The sequence below is a fragment of the Pollachius pollachius genome, assembly GCF_949987615.1.
Source record: "Pollachius pollachius genome assembly, chromosome: 3".
Lineage (NCBI taxonomy): Eukaryota > Metazoa > Chordata > Actinopteri > Gadiformes > Gadidae > Pollachius > Pollachius pollachius.
This window is the reverse complement of record NC_136936.1, coordinates 30894789-30916768: the sequence shown is the minus strand read 5'-3', so window position 1 is coordinate 30916768 and position 21980 is coordinate 30894789. Positions and strand designations below refer to the sequence as shown.

The following is a 21980-nucleotide window of genomic DNA, read 5'->3' as shown; positions in this document are numbered from 1 at the left end:
CCCGCCTGCTGGGGCTGGTCTTACTGGGCAGCTGAGGACTGGCTGCCCTTCTCTACTCCATCTTGTCTCCCCCACCCCCACCCTAGCCAGCTCAGGGGGTCCCTGCACAGGACCAGACCCCCAGTCAGCCCACGGGTCCCTGCCTTAAGGAACAGATCCCCCAGCCAGCCCAGGGGGTCCCTGCCTTCAGAACCAGACCCCCCCCCCCCCCCCCCAGGAGCTAGACCCCAAACCGGCTGGGGGGGGGGGGGATGGAGTTCCCTGAAGAGGAACTGAAGACCACAGCATTGAAAAATGGTTCATTTTATTAGAGTGGGACGTTGCTCCATTAATGGTGAATGGACTGCATTTCTATAGCGCTTTTCTAACCAGTGGCCACTCAAAGCGCTTTACAATATTGCCTCACATTTACACATTCATACCGATGGAGTCAACCACACAGGGCGACAGCCAGTAATCAGGGTGAGGTGTCACATTCAGGGACACCTTGACAGTGAGGAGGAGCCGGGGATCAAACTAGCAACCTTCTGGTTACCAGCTAACCCTCTCTACCTCCTGAGCCACTTGCCTCAGCCATTAAAACACTGCTCCTGGTTCTGCAGCTGGGCTTCATCGACCCCTGGCTCATCACCTGGAGAGGACAGGAGTAGGAGCCATTTCGCTTTATCTCATCTATTCAAATTGATATGTTGTGTCTTACAGCAATATTTCTCCGATCAGTATTATATGATATGCATTTATATTGGTCCTCAATCTTACAAACTGCATAAAGGGATACACATTTTGAACTATCTTCTGCAGCAACCTATTTTAAGCCAAATGTCCAGAATTGGTGAGATACTGCTTTAAGATGAGCTGTAGTTCAGCAGGATCTATTGAACCCTACAGACAATAAAACCTGTTCACCTGTCTCCTGCTGGGCGAGGCCCTCAGCCCCCTGCTGGTTAGGGGGCCCTGGGGGGGGGGCAGACCCCGAGACACTCCCCGCCTTAGCCCCATGCTGATCAGGGACCCCTGAAGGGGGGCCCTCGGCACACTGCTGATCAGGGGCCCCTGAAGGTTGGCCCTCGGCACACTGCTGATCAGGGGCCCCTGAGGGGGGGCCCTCAGCACCTGACCCTGAGACACGGCCCTCTGCCTCTGTTACCGGCTCCTCTGCTTCTCCTAGAAGAGAAATATAAATCATACTTTATGGGGGGGGGTGGGTCAGCAGGTCTACCTGGGGGGTCAGCAGGTCTACCTGGGAGGGTCAGGTCTACCTGGGGGGTCAGCAGGTCCAGAGAGCCCCGGGTCTGAGGAGAGGTCTCCCAACAGGCGGAGGATGTGCTCTTCGGCGTGCTGCTCGCTGGAGGAGCCATGCACGGCGGTGTGAAGGAGGTCAGAGGAGAAGCGGGCCCTCAGGGAGCCGGGGGCCATCTCCCTGGCCTCCACCGGGTCCATAGGGCCCATTAGGGCCATCCACTCCTCCACGGCATTCTCCTTGGTGAGCACCAGCAGCAGACAGGGGCCCCTGAGCCAGGCAGTGAAAGGGTCAAACATGCAGACTCACCTCCATCGTCAAGCCAAGTTGAATTTGTGTCGCCCTTAAATACATCACTGAGTAAACACTAAGTGCCACTAGTAACTTACTAAACCCTAAGGTTCTCTGGTGGTAACTTACTAAACACTAAGGGTCTCTAGTGGTAACTTACTAAACCTTAAGGTCTTCTATTGGTAACTTACTAAACAGTAAGGTCGTCTAGTGGTAACTTACTAAACAGTAAGGTCGTCTAGTGGTAACTTATTAAACAGTAAGGTCGTCTAGTGGTAACTTACTAAACAGTAAGGTCGTCTAGTGGTAACTTACTAAACAGTAAGGTCCTCTAGGGTTAACGTGTCCAGTGTTATCCCTGTTTAATGCTGTACATTTCTTAACAAAGCTTCCCTGCAGCCTACAAAGTAGGTGAACTATTTGATTGAATCAATATATTTCCCATTTGTTAGTTGATTAGCACTTGGCAGATATGTGACAGCTCAGCAGAGATCAGGAAACAGAGTTACCAAAATGAGTGAGGGATTTTACTTCAGTAACGCAGGTTCCTTGAACAAGAAGCACCGGCTCAGAGGCCGAATGAGGTGAGGTCTCCGTTTAGAAACTGATGAAGATGAAGAACCTCACCAGCCCGCTTCCTGAGGCGGCACCACAAAACGGCTTTAAGCTGCTGAGATTAAGTGTCGAAAGATGGCCAGCCGGCACTGGCAGACTGAGCAGACCTCCTAGTTGAGCTCCAGGAGGCCGTGGAGGATGGATGGACTCTCACCTACACAGGACATCCAGGAGCGGGGTGAAGACCGGCTGGCCACGCTGCTCCTGGTACCAGTCCTCTGCCTCCTCCCTACTCAGGACCGCCTCCTTCTCCCGGACAACAGAGAACCCAGCGGCCCTGACCTCCTCCAGGATCTCTTCTGGGGGTCGAGGAGAGCAAATCCACTCGTTATTGGTCAGATATTAACGAGAAGTTGCTGGTGACTTAATGAAATGATTGAGTTTCACGCTCCACAGTTACTTGATCCGCGCGGGATTCAGACTCTGATTCAGATGACTTATTGATTCTGGGGAAATGATTTGTATTGCAAATTATCAACAAATGCAAATTATCAACAGAATGAATGTAAATATATAATTATATAAAACCCAAAATGAAATTTGCATTTGCTTGACCTTCTTGACTTTGTACATCAAGGTAAGAAGGTTGAGGGAGTGAAGACGTGACACACTGTGTCTACGTGATCACTGCAGATCACAGGGTGGATAAGGAGCAGGGGGGGCTGACCTCTGTGCTGCTGCAGTGCGCCCGGCGTGATGAGGGCCAGGGTGCGCTGGACGGGGAACAGCAGGTCGATCTCCCTTTGGGCCTCATCTGCGCTGGCACTGCCGTGCAGCTGGTTCAGCGGCTCCGTCTCCACAGCAAACAGCGCTCTGAGGCTGGGGACGGGGTGGTGGAAAGAAGACAACAGGAACCACGTCCGTAAAGACATCTCAGGAGGGGGGGACATCTCAGGGGGGAGCTAGAAGAGAGATCTAGGAGAGGATTATGCTTGCTTCGAGACGGCGGAACAAAACGACAGTCAGAACATGAGTGGTTGATTGCTGCCTCCAGGCCTCCCCTGAACACCATGATCACAAACGTGCACAAAAAGGGGAAACAGCGATCTAGATTCATACCGTTGTGCCTGGGGTTTGATTCAGTGTCAGGTTTCAGCGTATTTTCATCCCCCCAGAGAATTCAAGGGCGCCTTTACCTCCCAGGTGCTCCAGCTGGTGTATTTGTGGGCTGGACAGGAGGTCCTCTCCCCAGGTCCCAGAACTCATCCTGATAGACACTGAGTCTCTCTTTGACCCTACAGTGGCCACCTCACCAGTGAGAGCCTCTCTGAGCCTACAGTGGTCCCTTCACCACTGAGAGCCCCTCTGAGCCTACAGGGGCCCCCTCACCAGTCTGGGTCTGATAGATCCTAACACCGAGAGCCACTCTGAGCCTACAGGGACCCCCTCACCACTGAGAGCTCCTCTGACCCTACAGTGGTCCCTTCACCACTGAGAGCCCCTCTGACCCTATAGGGGCCCCCTCACCAGTCTGGGTCCTCCTTCCTGGCCTGGGTGAGGTCCGCCGGTCCCAGGAGGGCCTTCCACGTCTGGATGGCGTGGTCCCGGACCAGGACCAGGGCCAGGACCGGCCCGCTGCAGACACACACACAGGCGTTAGGACCTCCTCTGGGGGCTGGGTCAGGAGGTTGGGGAGGGGCGGGGGCGGGGAGTCACCTGGTCATGCTGATCTGCAGGGCGGGGTAGGGCTCCTCGTCGGCATGGCGACGGTAGAACAGTCTCACCTGCTCCTCTGTCATGGTCAGCTCCCTCCGCAGGGCCACCCTAAAGCCCGCTGCCCCGACCCGGGACAGGATCTCTTCTACAGAGACCTCTTCTCATCAGCTCATTCATTAGAGCTATTACAGATATTGTATATATATTACACTATATATATCGTCTGGCTGCATCTTAAATGATGACAAAAGTGCAAACAGTCAAGTGGAGCAAAGAAAACACAGACACCCGTGTAAACCATGGTATGTGTGTGTGTGTGTATGTGTGCATGTTTATGTGTAGTGTGTATGTGTGTGTGTGTGTATGTTTACGTGTAGTGCGCTTGCGTGTGTGCGTGTGCGTGTGTGTGTGTGTGTGTGCGCGTGTGTATGTGTGTGTGTGTGTGTGTGTGTGATTACATGTCTCCTTCCCCCTGCTGAGTGTTTGTTGGCCTCACCTCTGCGGTCCCTGGCAGCGGTGGGGCGGAGCAGTGCCAGCGTCCGCTCCCCGCGCCCTTCCTGCCCGCCCTGCCCCGCCCCGGCCAGGCTGAAGTGGGGGAGGAGGAGGGCCAGCTCCCTGCCGGCCTGGAGGCGGTCCGCGCTGCCGTGCACAGCGTTGAGCGGCGTCCGCGTGCCGTACCGCGCCCGCAAGCTGAGGGGGAGGGGGGGGCAGATGGTGTCTCTACAGGAGGCCACAGAGCTCCGAAGAAGGAGGGGAAAAGGACCGGGGCGGGGGCCGCCGTGTGTGTGTGTGTGTGTGTGTGTGTGTGTGTGTGTGTGTGTGTGTGTGTGTGTGTGTGTGTGTGTGTGTGTGTGTTGGTGCCCGGCCCTCGTTTGGGTCTGAGGACGACACAGTCAGCGCTGCTCCCTCATAAGACGTAGGTTTCAGTCTGTTTCCTGTGGGCTGTGAGTCTGTCTGCTCGCTGTCCATGTGGTGTGAATGTAGTGTAGATCTACATGAAGACGTATGGTGGATCTAAAGCTAAATGTTGAGTGTGTTTGCTTCAGCTCATCATGGTGATAGTACATGCCTGCCGGCTGCGAGGGAGATGGAAAAACAACCTGTGTGGTTTGTCCCTTTTGGCTTCCTCTACGTCAGTGGGCCCCATGAAGTCCAGCCAGGCCTGGACCACGTTGGCTGGCCCCGGTCCCGCCCGAGACAGCACCAGGATGTGGGAGGGGCCACTGGACATGAACCGCACCAGCTCCTCGAAGTAGGGCTGAAACCACAGCATACACACAATATACACACAATACACACACAATACACACACATAGACACACATACACACACATACGTTAATTACCCCATTAATAAATACACACAAAATACAGAGATACATAGCGAGGTAGACATAGAGGGCCGGATAGTGGAGTCTAGAGGTAAGGTAAAGCATCCCTATACTGTCTTACCCCTACCTGCTCCTTAATGACCTGTCTCTGTACTGTCTAACCTCTACCTGCTCCTTAATGACCTGTCTCTGTACTGTCTAACCTCTACCTGCTCCTTAATGACCTGTCTCTGTACTGTCTAACCTCTACCTGCTCCTTAATGACCTGTCTCTGTACTGTCTAACCTCTACCTGCTCCTTAATGACCTGTCTCTGTACTGTCTAACCTCTACCTGCTCCTTAATGACCTGTCTCTGTACCGTCTAACCTCTACCTGCTCCTTAATGACCTGTCTAATGACCTGTCTCTGTACTGTCTAACCCCTACCTGCTCCTTAATGACCTTTGTTTGTACTGTCTAACCCCTACCTGCATCTTAATGATCTGTCTCTTTACTGTCCAACCCCTACCTGCTCCTTAATGACCTGTCTCTGTACTGTCTAACCCTTACCTGCTCCTTATTATCATGGAACTGAATCTCCTGTTAAGTCCATCAACAACACAAGAACACACAGATATAAACACAAGGAGAAGAGTTGGATCCCCTGCTTGACACATAAGAACCCAAATATGAATGCAGACCTGAATGCTGCAGCATTTTATCACCTATTTGATATTTCTGAATCTCTAATAATTTCCTCTCCTAATGAACACATGGGGAGCGCCAATAGAAGCTGCTTACAAAGCAGCTATCTCTCAGCCCGCAGCAGAGAAGCTTCAGTGATTTGGGAGATTTTGCAACAAAAGAGGAAAAAGTGCAGCGTTTTAAACTGTTCATGGTCAGCAGCAAACAGCAGGTCTGTCCCTTCACCAAGGACTGTGTGTTTGTGTGTGTGTGTGTGTGTGTTTGTGTGTGTGCGTGCATGTGTGTTTGTGTGTGTGGGTCTCCAGTGCAGCAAAGTGGCATGATCTAGAAACTAGTAAATGTTTTCATTCGTTTGACCATGTGGCACGCTTCATTGTCCCTCTCTCTCTCTCTCTCTCTTGCACACACACTTACATTCACACAAACACACACACTTACACACACACACACACACACACACACACACACACACACACGGAAACACACGCACACACACACACACACCTCTGCCTCCTGGGGGCGGTATAGCTCTTGCACCACCTGCTCGCCCAGCGCTCGCTCCTCCTGGGCCAGGATCTGGAAGCCAGCGTCTCGGATCTACAGAGAACAACACACAGCATGTGAGAGAGACAGGCAGACAGACAGCATGAGCAGAGAGACAGCGTGAACAGAGAGACAGGCAGACACACAGCATGAGTAGAGAGACAGGCAGAGAGACAGGCAGACAGACAGCATGAGCAAAGAGACAGGCAGACAGAGAGACAGGCAGACAGACAGAGAGAGAGCGAGACAGGCAGAGAGACAGACAGAGAGAGACAGAGAGAAAGAGACAGACAGACTGAGAGACAGAGACAGGCAGACAGACAGGGAGAGAGAGAGAGAGAGAGAGAGAGAGAGAGAGAGAGAGAGAGAGAGACAGACAGAGAGAGACAGAGAGAGACAGAGAGAAAAAGAGACAGACAGACAGACAGAGAGACAGAGAGAGAGAGAGACAGAGAGAGAGACAGGCAGAGAGAGAGAGAGAGACAGAGACAGAGAGACAGGCAGTGAGACAGACAGAGAGAAGGACAGAGAGACAGAGACACACATTGAAACAGGGTGGGAGGGGGGGGCTGAGAGATGAAGAGGCTCTTCTTCGTTTACCTTCGTAATGATCTCCTCTGCGTTGCCGGTAGCAACTGCATCCGGTTTGAGGATGGCCAGGGTGAAGCCCTCGCTGGGAGGGACTAAGGGAGAGGGAGCAGATCAGTCAACCTAAACTACTCATATGTCAGAAAATATACAATGACCATCAGGAGGAAGAGGAGAAGGATGAGGAAGGATGATGATGATAATGATGATGATAAGGATGATGATGATGATGATGATGATGATGATGATGATGATGATGATGATGAATAGACACATGAGGTAAAATCCAATCTAATCAGCATCAGCTAAGTCAGCTTCCACCCAGACGGACGCTCAGAGAAGAGAGGAGGTTGTTTTGTCCCTTCTTACCAAGCATACTTTCATCATGGAGGAGCATGATGCCGTCCCCATGTTCTTCCTCCTCCTCCTCCTCCTCCTCCTCCTCCTCCTCCAGACCTTCATCTTCTACCTGGCAACAATGGTTAAAGCCTTAGTATGCTCTTCCTGGTGTGTGTGTGTGTGTGTGTGCGCGTGTGTGTGTGTGTGTGGGTGTGTATGTGTCATATACTGTAGGTGTGTGTATTAAGAAGATGAAATTAAAGTGAGCCGTTGTGGAAACAAAGAGGGTTTTGCATTTGTGTGTGTGTGTGTGTGTGTGTGTATGTGCATTTCAGTGTGTGTGTTTGTGTGCTTGTGTGCATTTCAGTGTGTGTGTTTATATGTGTGTGTTTCAGTGTGGTTGTGTGTGTGTGCATTTCAGTGTGTGTGTTTGTGTGCCTGTGTGCGTTTCACTGTGTGTGTATGTGTGTGTGTTTCAGTGCGTTTGTGTGTGTGTGTGTGTGTGCATGTAAGCGTGCGTGTGTGCATTTCAGATTGTGTGTGCGTGTCAATGTGTGTGTGCATTTCTGTGTGAGTGTGTGTGTGTGTGCGTTTCAGTGTATGTGTGTGTGTGTGTGTGCATTTCAGTTTAAGTGTGTGAGTGTGTGTGTGTGTGTGTGTGTGTGTGCGTTTCAGTGTGTGTCTGTGAATGTGTGTGTATGCACTTTTGTGCGTGTGCATTTCAGTGTGTGTGTGTGTGTGTATGTGTGTGTGCGTACATCAGTGTGTGTGCGCACATCAGTATGTGTGTGTGCATGCGTGTGCATTTCAGTGTGTGTGTGTGTGTGCGCGCTTCAGTGTGTGTGTGTGTGTGTGTGTGTACTTCAGTGTGTGCGTGTGTGTGTGCGCGTGCGTGCGTGCTTCAGTGCGTGTGTGTACTTGAGTGTGTGTGGTTGTGTATGTGTGTGTGTGTGTCTCCCCACCGTCCTCCTCTCCCCTCCTTGCTCCATCACCAATTTCTCCTTGGCCAGCTCCTCCAGCACCCTCCTCTGGAGCAGGGGCGCATTGGCCCCCCGTAGGACCCCCACCAGCTGGCCCCCCTACCCACAGCCAGGGTTAGCGTGCTAACAACAACCAGGGTTAGCTCTGGTTCTAACAACAGTCAGGGTTAGCTCTGGTGCTAACAAAAGCCAGGGTTAGCGGGCTAACAACAACCAGGGTTAGCTCCGGTGTTAACAACAGCCAGGGTTAGCTTGCGTGCTAACGGCGCTACAGGGCCAACAGAGCTCAGTGGACCAACACACACACACACACACACACACACACACACACACACACACACACACACACACACGCACACGCACCCCGAAGAACAGGAAGGTGGGCTCACAACGCCCCCGGTACTTCTCCAGAGCCTCCATACTGTCTGCCTCGGCCTGCAGGGCACAAACAAACATACACACACACACACAAACACAAACACACACACACATACACACACACACACGCATGCATGCACGCACACACACATACACACACACACACACATATAATATGATAATAAAATTACTCATATTGTTATGTACATAGCGCTGTACATGCTGAGAGTGACCCCTCTCTCTCAGACTCCACCACAGAGTGCAGCACCCTTGGGTGATTCAGTCAGCCAGCAGGTGCCAGACACCCCCACATGGGAGAGGGGGTACGGGGTCACCCCCCCTCCAACCCACCGGGGTTCCCCCCCACACTGGGTCACCCTCCGCACTGGGGTAACCCTCCACACAGGGGTCACCCCCAACACCGGGGTCACCCCCAACACCGGGGTCACCCCACCACAGCGGGGTCATCCTGGCTTCCAGAGAGCCATTATTGAAAGGCAGGCATGCTGCATATACTTTTACAATGTTCAACTCGTTCTACCACAACATCCCCTTCCACGCCAGTGTCTTACTGTGGCAAAATGCAGCAGGTCTTCCCCCAGCTCGTTCTTGATCTTCCGAAGGAGGCTGACCACGGCTTTGCAGGGACCACACCACTGCTGGTACACATCGACCACTACAAGACCAGAAAGACCAGAGGAAGCGTCAGATTTAAAAACAACATTGTGCTGCAGTTCACGTCAGTGCCAGAGGAGGGCAGCAGGGCTTTAATTAACACTAATGCGTACAGTCCTGCAGTTCAGTGTTGTCGATAGTCCTTAGATAGTAAACTTGTTCTTACCTGTTAAACCTTTTATCGCAAGCATTTCATCCCATTGCTCTTGGATTGTGATGGAGGTCTGAGAGGGACATGGATCAATGGATAAGTACACATTTAGCTCTATAAAACCGACAGAGGGAAATCGAATTCAATCAACGATAAAAACTAAGCGGGTTATTTGACCAACCTGGAGGCTCACTTCTTTCTTTTTGGCTGCCATTTGAAAAGCACATCAAACTAAATCTGAGTGAAATGACTGCCTTCAATCAGTCCCCCAAAGGGAGGATGCAAATACAAATGATCCCAGGTCACAAGCCCTTGTTGGTACTCTGTTGCTAAGCAACGAGGTTTCCTCCTCTGTCAGGGGTCCATTCCATCCCTAGAGGGCGCTGATGGGCGAGCAGACATTTATTCACAGAGTAAAAGATCGAGCCCCTTATTTACCGGCGACTCAATCGAGGAGCCTAGAAAACGTGTAGTGCTTATGGAAAATGTATTTAGTATTTCAGAAAATGGGAAATATTATATTGTTATGTAATTTAAGCACATAAGCTACCCCCACATAGCCACAAGGGAGCAGGATCAAGCACATAAACGACCCCCACATAGCCACAAGGGAGCAGGATCAAACACATAAGCTGCATTACCCCCACATAGCCACAAGGGAGAAGGATCGAACAAATAAGCTGTAATTACTATACATAGCCACAAGGGGAGCAGGACCAAGCTGTAGCTACAAGCTGTAATAACTACTCCAGCCACAGATGGCAGCATCTTTAGACCGACGAGGAAGCCGGAGCCAATACCTCACATAGGCCACGCCTACTTGATACAAACGCAGAGCGGGAGCCAGATGAGATCAGAAACACATGGCAGCCACGTTGGTAGTCCCGTCGCTAGTAGATAGGCCTGCTGTGTGTCGCTCCACGCGCGTCTTAAATACAATTCCCCTCCTTTTGCTTCACAGTTACCATACCGAAGTACTTTAACAAATAAACTAAGTTAAAAGCGATCCGGTTTGGACTACCTTCTTCAAGAACACGGCAATATCAAAATCCCATAATAAAGGACATAATCTAGACAAAGTGGACCATATATTCCCCTGCCCTGAGAAAATAAATGCACTTAAATCAGGATAGCACCCTTTCTTTGGGTCTTTTCAGGATGGGAATTAAATATCATGACCTTCCATACAAACTGCAGACCTTCTGATGAGGATGATTTGGACATTATGTCGATTATAATTGTGGTTCTTATTATTTAGCGTTTAGGAAATATGATAAGCTACGGGAAGGATTCAGGAAAAATGCACCAGCCTTTTATTAGTATCTGGCCTGACTTTAAGTCCCCTGGACTCCATTCGGCCAAATACATTTATTTGTAACTTTCGCAGGCAGTCTACAGCAATTATATTGACAGCCTGTAATCTGAGTTAAGGGATGATATGGAGACTATTATAGCGCCTAGAACCTATGATGCTTATTCCCTCTTTGATCTGAACGTCTGTACCCTGGCTCAGCCCGGGAGAGCTTTCTATTTGATTGTGAAATAGGTCTGGTTAAATTTATAAGGCCACATTACTCCATGCTATTCCTCCACATGCATTCCAATAAAGTGCTCCCCAAAACTTCAAACTCCACAGGAATTGTATCCTCATTACATCTCTCCCCGGAAAGGGAGAACTAATTGGACAATTAAAGTTAAATAACATAAATTAGTTTATATTTGGTTGTTGGATAAAATTGTATGAATCCTATATATTGTGTGCGTGCGTGTTTGTGTGTCTCTGTACGCGGTGTAGGTTTGCAGGCTGCCTGAGCGTGTGTCTAACATGGTGTGTAACTTTTGCTCATCAAGGCCATCATGAAAGGGTATTGGATGCTGTTTACAACCCTGGAATATCAAATCCTCGGAGCAGGTAGCATGTGTCTACATTGCATGGGTGTCCCTCTTCACCTGTGGGGATCCAGAACGATTATTGTGATGGTCAGTTTTGTTTGCCTTAGTGGTCAGAGGGCTAATGCTAATGAGGGCTTACGCTGCCTCCCCTCCCTGCTGTGATGCACTTGACTCAGGTGAATTGGAGGTCATTGCAAGAATAATTGTTCCCTGGAAGTTGAATAAACAGAACATCTTGTCCTCCATTATACCACAAGGTAGAGCTATGTGGGGAGAAACTGAGAATATATAAATATAAACCGCCCAATAAGGTAGTATCTGTTAAAGAGAATGTGAAACCATGCTTGGGTTAAACACCATGTGAGAGGATCACACCAGGTCAGTCATAGAGTCAACACGTCCGTACCATGTGAGAGGATCACCAGTCATAGTGTCAACACATCTGTCTACTTCTTCATTCACCACCCAGAGACACGCAAACACCTAGCACTGTCACGACACCGACATGAGCAAGACGGAGCCACGCTGTGACTCCATGGGCCCCTGGGGGCCATCGGGCTGACAGAACTACGCTGTGACTCCCCACCGAGCTGACAGAACCACACTGTGACTACAGGCCCCTGAGCATCGAGCTGACAGAACGTTCCCCCCGCAGGATCAAACAGGAGGTGTTGACCCAGAGTCCTCCAGGTATTCGGTGGGATGAGCCCGTCCAGGTCGGGGGGGGGGGGGGGGTCGGCTAGGTTAGGTGTTAAAGTGCAAGACAACACACCGTTTCAGCTGGACTTCAAACACTAGATGGTCTAAAGTCTAAATCCTGCTGACAAAGGGTTTATATAGGAGTTAGTGAACCCAAAACCCTAAAGATCCTTACTATCCATCTCCCACAGAAACACATGAAGCACATCTACGCTACAATAGTATGGTGGTACGAATTGGGTATAACCTTCCACCAGAAAGATTCTCACTCATTGGTTGTTTGTGTTATTGCATTCATGATAGATGTTACCGTGAACCAATCAAAAGAAGAGAGGTTCACATCGAAAGTCCACTCACTAGAAAACACAAGTAGACAATAACAATTAAATTCTCAATTTTATTGCAACCATATCAGATTAAGAAAAGACACGCACGCACGCACACACACACACACACACACACACACACACACACACACACACACACACACACACACACGGCTACCAGCCAAACATGTACTCCATAGCTTTAGACACAAAGGTATCATCTTTCCTGGGTGTCAGTTTGTCAGCCACAACCTGGAAACAAAGCAAACAGATACATAATGACTAGTTGTACTAGTAATGGTAGTTCATGTGTTCAAGGGTAAATGTATGGTAATTAATGTGTTTTTGGGTAAGTTCAGGTGTTTAAGGGTAAGTGTACCTGGTAGTTGGATGTGTTTACGGGTAAGTGAATGAAAGTTTAATGTATTTAAGGGCAATTTTATGGTAGTTAGGTGTCTAAGGGTAAGTGTATGGTAGTTGGAGATGTTTAAGGATAAGTGTATGGTAGTTGGATGTGTCCAAGGGTAATTGAAAGTGTGTTGGAAGTGTTTAAAGGGGACATATCATACCACCAGGTGTGAGTGTGATTAGCCATTACAAGCAGGTTTGAAAATGTGCAGCATTGTGACATCCCAGGTGGGCGTGTCCATCTATCCGTCACACATCTAGATGGACACGCCCCCCCTGTGATGTCACAATGCTGCACATTTTGAAAACGGCTTGTAATGGCTAATCACACTCACACCTGGTGGTATGATATGTCCCCTTTAAGGGTAAGTATGGTAATTGGATGTGTTTCAGGGTAAGTGTACCTGGTAGTCACTACTAGAAGCCTTGTAGGCAGCACTCAGCGGCCTCATGGAGGAGCGCGGGGTGGAGGGGAGGAGGGGAGAGTGGCTGTGGGAGGCTGAGAGGTGGAGGGGGGTGGAGGGGAGCTGACGGGGAGTACACGCAGAGCTGGTGGTGGAGGCCCGGTCCAAACCCTCCATCATGCTCTGGAGAGAGCACAGATCACATATTAGGGCTGTTAATCCATAGAAAAATGGACCTGATTAGTTGCAACGTAATTACCCCGCTGTTGCAAGCCTTAATTCAAGATTAATGAAAGAAATATGACAATTGATTTTGATGAATTTAGGCTGGATAAAAGTTGCGATAGTTGTATAGTTATATAGTTAGTCAGAGGATTGTTGCTATTCCCGAGTCACTCCCGACATTAAAACTAAATTCCAAAGTGAAAACTGTGTCCTGTTCCCTCTGCCTTCACGGAGGATTCAAGGACATTTATTTAGTATAAACTGAGGCTAGAGGCCTCTCTCCAGACCAGGTGCTCCTCTTATGGCGCGTTTCCACCAGCGGGTTTGGGTCGGTTCGGTATTCAAAAGGTGCGGCACGGTTCGCGTTTCCAACGACAAAAGTGGGCGGGGTCCGGACTGAGCCGTTATGAGCCGTAATCATCTCGAACAAATTTGAGCTACACACGCCGTCCGTTGATTGGTCGACAGAATTGTCACTTCCGGGCGACAGGGGGATAATAACAAACAAACCCAGTACCCGTGAGGTATTTCTTGACAACGGCGAAAGCTTTGTTTTTGAAAAAATGTCGCTATGAGGTCACGATGCTTACGTAGCTGCCGCGGCTTTTGCCATCCGGCTTAAACGCTGCCCTACCATAAGCGTACTGTCGGTGGTGGAAACGCGAGTCGTAACTGAGCTGGGCCAAACTGCAACTTCACTACTGGGCCAAGGCCCAGTGTGCAGGAAGACAGTATCGAGTCAAATTCGGCCAGATTCGGCCAGAAATATACAAAAAAAATAACTCCCTCAAAAAAATAATTCTCCCTCATGTTTACCATGACTTTTGTAAGAGTATGATTTAATTTGCCACGATCCAATTCCGTTTTGTACGTAGTGGTTGTGGTGTGGAGGCAGGGAGAGGAAAGGGAGCAAATATCACCCGCATAATGAGTCATTGGTATGCGCCAGGTTTTTATTCCTTTGTAGACTTATGAAGGTCCTCTATCTGAATCTTATCTGAGGGAACACTTTATATTGGGTCTAGTGTCTTCCACTACTCTCTCAATGCACACAATTCCAGAGATCCAGTTCCCCGTCCCTAAGTCCGTTTGTTAACCAGTGGCCCTGATGGTTAAAGCCACTGCATGGCTTAAGGAAGCAGCCTCACCTTGTCTATGCAGGGTTTAACCCCCACCATGATGCAGTCTCCGAACACCTTGCCATCCTTAGACAGTGCCTTCCTGGCCTGCAGCTTGGACTGGTACTGGAGGTGCATCCAGTTCCCTGGAGAGGACATCTAACCACAGCAGCAGACATCAGCACAACAGGCCGAAAGAAACGCACAACAACTTGTCTACGTATGTGTGCATGCGTGTTACCGTGTGGTGAAGGATGTTGCCGTACTGGGAGAACTGCAGCAGGATGTAGGAGGCAGAAGCAGGGGGAAACCTGAGACACAACACAGACACAGTGAGCTTTGCCTCCACTTTGTGTTGGAGAACAATCACAACGACTCCATCCGAACAAAACATCTGTGAGCTTCAATTCACTGTGGAAACAAAAGAGTGAACATCTTTGATCTGTGAACATCATGTACATATGCCACAGGTGGATGGGAGGCTGAAGGGTAAACGGTTATGTGTCATTAATGGGTCATTTATCAAAGCTAGGGTGGACCATTTAGAGAAGCAGCCAGAGGAAGCTACATTTTTTGAAAGTTTCCAATAAAAGTTATCCCAACCCTCCCTGCAAAACCAGCACGCTAGCTTCAGGAAGACGTCTTTAGCCTCGTGGAGCCTTGATCAGGCTCCATAAGTGCACCAGGTGGCAGGGTAGAGTCATTACAGCACTCACCCGAATACAGTGACCCACGTCTGGTCCAGCTGGTCTTCAGAGGACAGCGCCTCCCCCTGGCTGTAGAAGGGATCCACCTGAGCTGGAGATAACACCCCTAATAAAACACACACAGCTCAATACACAAATACACACAAATTAAAAAAATACATACAGAGACCTGAATCCACACACATAAGACACCTGAATCCACCAATATTAGGGGTGCAACGGTTCACAAAGTCGACAGGTTCCATACAGTACATTTTAAAAGCAGATGATGACACAATATTTAGGTGAGTGCTACATGCAGCGCTCAACTATTGTTCTTCATAAGTTTTATTCTTTCTCTCTTAATTATTCGCTACAAACTTTGGGACCCATCTCCTTCCTCAATTTTTCTCCTAGAGACTCCAATTTTAAACTATTCATAATTGCTTGGAATCTCGCACTTCTTTTCAGATTTTCTAACTATTTTGTACTTTAAGATATTGACATGGGAGTCAATTGGAGGACGGTGGAGCCGTCCTCTGGTACTTCAACTGTTTCAGACGTAACTAAATCAATTTTAAACCGTTTATCTTCGTTTAAACCATTTAACAAATCTACACACTTGTATCTTCAATAATATCTGAACGGAATTTCGATATCATTTAAACTTTCTTCAGAATCAGTTTTAGTTTCATACCGGCTTAGTTTTCAGCTGTTTTCATTGAAGACGTCTGCCCATTCTGACACACCTACTTCTTAAGACATTCGTAACTCAATAATTTTTCAACCGATTACCTTCGTTCAAACCATTTAACAAATCCTCACACTTGTATCTTCAATAATATCCAAAAGGAATTTCGATATCATTTAAACTTTATTCAGAATCACAGTTTTAGTTTCATACCGGCTTCGTTTTCAGTTGGTCTCACTTTACGTTTACGCTGGAGCGTGAGGACGTTCAGCAGTGTTGCCAGATTGGGCAGTTTTTCCCCCCAGATTGGGCTACTTTTAAAAGGTCCCATGGCATGAAAATCTCACTTTATGAGGTTTTCTAACATAAATATGAGTTCCCCTAGCCTGCCTATGGTCCCCCAGTGGCTAAAACTTTCGTTCGGTGTAAAACGAGCACTAGGTGTTCTGCTCGCCTTTGAAAAAACGGAGGCTCTAGCGCGCTGATTTGGAATGTGGTCCCATATGTCGTCATAAGGATCTAAACTCCTCCCCATTCTCTGCCTTACCCACCCAGAGAATTTGGCCCGCCAATGAGACAATGAGCTAAGGCCGTGCGAGCGCCACGTGTGTGTGTGTGTGTGTGTGTGTGTGAGATTACACACACTGTAACGCAAGTGTTGTACACTTCTTTGTTATTTGGATAACCGTTCTGCTGTTGGTGTTATGGCACATAACACGTTGGTTCTTTGACGTCTCTGGTATTTCCACAAAGAGACTGTAGTTGGGGTTATCTCAGCCATGGTTGAGAAGGAATTGGGGGAAAGGAACTTTGGCTTTGACTCCCTGAAGTACAATAACTGCGACATGCTGCACACTGCCTGCTGCCGCGAGGCACCACCGCCCAGCAGGGGGCAGCGCACGGTTCGGTCTTCAGATTGATGTGGAAGTGGAAGAACCAGAGGCGTCGGAGAACCCGACACAGTCGTTTGTGATTCATAATATCGTCTGGAGGCGCACACAGCTTTTGGCCGTGATAATATGTATTATATCAGCGGTCGGCAACTGGCGGCCAGCAGGCCTGCCAGACATAATATCTGGCCTGCCAGATTATTCTGAAGTTATATGAAGTTTATATTTTATATCAAATATCTATATCTGTTAGCTTAAATGTAAAGGGCCAGATACAGTCAATTCAAGTCAGTTTTTGAATTCAATTGTATCAAATCCTGCTACTACTCCCGAAAGGTTAGAGACACACTCGTCACGGTCACGCGTAAGCTGGGAGGGACTGAGCGGGGGTAATTGGAAACTATGCAATATCGTCACGATGGGGGCTTTCTTGGTTCACTGCAGAAGGTGGGGCTGCGCACGGAGTCTAGACCTCTTTAGAATAATTTGCATATTCCCAATTGTTTTTTATTTTTTTATGAATGAAGACACCCGCATGCAAGAATGAGTTCACGTCTGAGTGTAGGCTACAACAGGATTAACTATTTACAAGTGCAAAAACGCCAACATATTCTTTATTTTGCTGACCACTTTTGGGTTAGGGACGGGTTAGGGTTTTTTATCCCAACAAAGGCCTCGTAATGACAGTTCCTCTGTGCCTCTGCCTCTTGAAACGGCTGTTATTTGAAGCAAATGCGCTTTACTTTCAACGCAAATGACTTATATCGATGTTGGCAATAGTGTCTCGTTTCTTATCTCTTTTTAGTTAGGGACCGTGTTAGGGTTGCTGTACCTGAGCCAGGAGCTTGATGTCCAGACATAGGGGACTGGAAACCTGTAAAGGGCTGGATAGAGAGAGACAGACCATAAAGCCACCAGCGTTGTGTCCAGGGAAGCACTACAGGTTAAACGGACTGATCATAGACTTTATATATTACAGGTTAACCTCACTAAAGATAGACTGTATATAATACAGGTTAAACTGACTTAACACAGACTGTATATAATACAGGTTAAACTGATTTAATATAGACTGTATATGATGCAGGTTCAACTGACTTGCCATACGTGTACATTGGTTTTGTCAGAGAGAGTGACTAAGCCACTAAGCCAGCCTGAGTAATAGGCTGGCTTAGTGGCGTTAGTGTCAGACGTTTTGGGAGTGTCAATAGTAGAATGTATACAATGAGAGGTATGGGTGGCCAGCATTTGTTATTTGTAGAATAAATCACTTATAGGCTCAGATTTTACTGAACACAATCTTTAAATCAGAATTGATCCACATTGACTACAGAAATATGCCCAGCTGATTTTATGCTACGAGCTAGTTTAAATTTTAAACATTGTGATATTAATTGTTATTATCCACAATCGAGTTGATCTAGAAATATACAGAAAGGGCTTTTTAGGAAAATGAATCAATCGAGTCAATTCAGTCAGTTGGGAAAACACCCCAGATCAGTGCAGTCTTCCATACCGACAAAGTATGTTCATACAGAGCCTATCCCCCTCTGTATGAACAGACAACAGATCTGCCTGTCCCCTTCTGTATGAACAGACTACAGACCTGCCTGTCCACTCTATGAACAGACCCAAGATCGGCCTGTCACTCTACCTGTCTGTAGAGGTTGATGGGCGTGGCCCCAGAGGCGGTCAGGTCGTCATAGATACTGCGGGCCGGCGGTGCTCCACTCTTGTCCTTTGGAGTATGAAGGATGGGCTGAGGGGTGGAGCCTAACCCAACACACAGTTAGTTAAAGAACAACTCAATTATTTTGGATAGAGCAGACTCGGTCTGGTGATTCCAGATATGGGCAGTTGATTGTCATTCAGGGTTGGTAACAAGATGCTGCTCCTTTGTGTAAAGCTGAACCTGAAATGGAGGCAGCCCTCCCAAAAGGAGTCCCAGATTAGACCTTCAAACATGCTGCACAAAGAACTGTCCTTTCAGCTACATATGCACACGTTTATTCTGTAGGAGAGACCAGGTTCATTAGGGAAATAACGTGTGCCGTGTCCATTCTTCTTCAGCATTGTATTCAGCTAGGGGTGTACGGTTTAACGGTATAGAGAGTACACTGGTGTGAATTTGCGTTACGGTAGGGATTTTGACGTTACCGTTAGGCCGGTAGACAGTTCATTACTACTACTTTTTTCAGGTATAAAGTAAAGAAACGCGATACTACTGTAAATTTGAAAATGAAACGTAGTTCCTTTTTTAATTCGGCGCATGTTACTTTTCCCAGGGACAGATTTGACAGCGACACTGCATTCTCGGGGGGCCTGCTTGCTGCGCGCCAGCGCAATATTCCCTTCACAAGCTCTCATTCCACACGGTATGTGACAGGGGCTGGTAGCTTGAAGAGCAATCATGGCAAGAAGCAGCCAACGCTAACTTTTGAGGGATGGAGGTATTCCCATTAGTCCCAACTCGTTGAAACTAAGGGGAGGAATGTGTTGCAAGGTGTACACTGTGTCCTGGCCAGAAAATTCAATCATCGAGATATGGCTGAATCCATACTATTAAACATTAGTGTTTTTAAGAGATGGAAGTAATGGATTTTGCATTTTTCTATTGCAGTTCTGTTCAATAAATGTTCTTAAAATACTTCTGTACTGTACATAGCTAGTACAGTACAGTAATAGCTGCCTAACTAGTATTTTACAAAAAGGATTTATATAGAAATTAGAAGATTAATTAACATACAGTGAAGTCATACCGTTACCGTCTATGCCTCAAATCATACCGTGATATAAATGTTAGTCCATACCGTACAGCCCTACATTAAGCCTGCATTAGTGCCGCCAGAACATGCCACTTTGACATTTTCAGAAATATTCTGCTGGCATTTTACATAAAAGGTAATCTACAGCCTCTTTATATAGGCTCCCTTCATGTGAAATACGTGCAAAATAACATTTTTGCCATGCAGAAAGCCATGTTAAAAAAGTAAGGTCACCCGGCAGCACAAAGGGGGATCCTCTGAACCTAAAGGTTAAGCCATGTTTGCACAAGACTCTGTTCAGATGGGTTTTAACTGCCAATTGTAGACAGTGTAGCGTGTAGAGACAGTGTAGAGACAACTGCCCTACCAACAAGCCAAGTAAAATCTGTAATATATTACCAAAACTTAACCACCTCTAACATAATACCAAAGACCTAACCACCTCTCAACTAATTCTAATTATCTAACCCATTTCTGACCAAACACATAACTTCACCATCTGTGGTTTATACCTCTACTACTTTACCATCCCTAGCCAAATGTCTACTCCATTTGCACACAAGGATTTGGATCAACTGGTATTGTGAACCTGGCTAGGACTGATATTGCTAATGGCACGCACACACACACACACACACACACACACACACACACACACACACACACACACACACACACACACACACACACACACAGACACACACACACACAAAACACACTCGTAAAGCAACACTGACATAGGAGCCTGCGTTGGCTAAAGTTGTTGGGATGCACGTTCTTTTATAACATGGAGAGGCAAAGTTGTGCATTACAATGCAGACACGACAATAATTGGCACCATTCTGGCGTACTCAGAAGAACAATGAACTGAATAAATGCCAGGTATATAACATATCGGAGACGGGCACACAATCAGTGCACTTGCAAATGAGAGCCTGCAGTATGACCGATCTTGTGACATTATTTAACCATCCATCTACAGCTAATACGATCAGACAGATACATCATTGAACACTTGCACAAAGCCCACAACAAGCCAAACATCACCACGGCAGGTGCGCTCTCTCTCTCGCAAAATCACTCCAACTCCAAGAATAGACTGTTTCACTAAGACCACAACCAACCACAACTAACCATGCAGTAGGCTACCTATGCATAACAATCAGTTATTTACATTGCGTGTTATTTACATTGCTCGTCCGCGGCTAGGTTAACGAGCACAGCGACGTAGGCAGGCTGGAATTGAGAGCACAAATGTGCGCGGCAACGGCAACTATGTTATTGCGTCAACAAATATCGATATTTATCTTATATCGATATTCTGCTTGAAGATATCGAGATATGACTTTTGGTCCATATAGCCCAGCCCTACTGTATATATAGTTAGGGTTAGGTGTAGGTATGTCATGAATGCCATGCAGGTGTGGAATTCTTTATACCTGCGGAATGGAGCGGAGTCCTGGGCTCCAACCCTGGGGCAGACAGACTGAAGGACCGAGGCTGGGGGCTGGCTGGAGCCGGCAGGTCACCCATGAGGAAGCCGGGCAGGAACTGGGCTCCAGGCCCGAGCTTGGGGGACGTGGGGGAGCCCAGGGACATGGGCTCAGAACCCCCTTTAGAAACCATTGAGGGACACATGTGAATGACCGCGTCAACATGAACAGACATTAGTGAACGGCTCTTATTCATACCATCCTAGCGTGTCATCATGTTTAGATGTGTCCTCCTACCTTGTACGTCCATCTCTCTAAGGACAGGAATGTGTGTCTCCTCCAGGCGCTGTGTGTCTCCTCCGGGCGCTGTGTGTCTCCTCCGGGCGATGTGTGTCTCCTCCAGGCGGGCGGATTCAAACTGAGAACCAGACCGGCGGCGGCTAGCTGCTAGGCTAACGATGCTAACGCAGTGAAGGTGGCTATCCGCTGAAAACAGAACGAGTCCTTCCACTGAGACCGTGTCTCCAGTAGATAATAGGTGATGTTAAATTCAATGACTGAAGTGTACAGTTAAAGCGTTTAATCAAAGTTAAAAGTGAAGGCAATAATGCTTTTTCCAGAGGTTCTCGGCGGAACCGGATGTCGTCACGGGTCACGGACGATATTAGTTCCGCCTCTAAGATGCGTTCCTGGAACCGGACCTATAGAGTGGCGAACCTCGCACCCTTTCCGGTAGAGCCCATGGGATCTATAAGATCGAAAAGTATGAATGGGTTTCAATGGAGAGAAAGTAATTATTTTCTGGTCCCAGTCTTTATATGCACTGGATTACACATATGTTGTTTGTGGATTTAAATGATATTTTTTCATGCTAAGAAAACGAAAAAAATTCGCCAAGAAGTTTGATAATGTTTTGGTTGGATAATGGTTTGTTGTGAGGCCGCTTTCTGAACTACAGCTCTTCGCTGTTCT

At 47.9% G+C, this 21980-nt stretch overlaps 2 protein-coding genes across 3 annotated transcripts; both read right to left on the bottom strand.

Moving 5' to 3' along the window:
• Positions 1-569: 569 nt before the first annotated feature.
• Positions 570-9684, bottom strand: LOC307073815 (thioredoxin domain-containing protein 6-like; the record flags this gene model as incomplete). The annotated part of the gene is made up of 16 exons (XM_079733777.1): positions 570-631; positions 907-1164; positions 1260-1510; positions 2301-2445; positions 2814-2965; positions 3614-3675; positions 3826-3947; positions 4299-4492; positions 4903-5060; positions 5682-5711; positions 6321-6413; positions 8249-8365; positions 8630-8701; positions 9217-9320; positions 9486-9543; positions 9652-9684. 16 exons carry the CDS (start codon positions 9682-9684, stop codon positions 570-572), a joined length of 1911 nt encoding a protein of 636 aa, XP_079589903.1.
• Positions 9685-12485: 2801 nt separating this feature from the next.
• nup35 (nucleoporin 35) lies at positions 12486-21650 on the bottom strand. 2 transcript variants are annotated; one of them, XM_079731896.1, is made up of 9 exons: positions 21306-21650; positions 21015-21188; positions 18465-18583; positions 17643-17694; positions 15260-15356; positions 14785-14854; positions 14574-14702; positions 13201-13383; positions 12486-12640 (listed from the first exon to the last, which is right to left on the bottom strand). In XM_079731896.1, the coding sequence occupies exons 1-9, from the start codon at positions 21316-21318 to the stop codon at positions 12563-12565; spliced, it is 915 nt and encodes a 304-aa protein (XP_079588022.1). In that variant the 5' UTR covers positions 21319-21650; the 3' UTR covers positions 12486-12562. The 2 variants fall into 2 exon arrangements, with proteins under 2 accessions (XP_079588022.1, XP_079588023.1); XM_079731897.1 differs by having other exon boundaries at positions 15260-15341.
• Between the last annotated feature and the right edge of the window lie 330 nt (positions 21651-21980).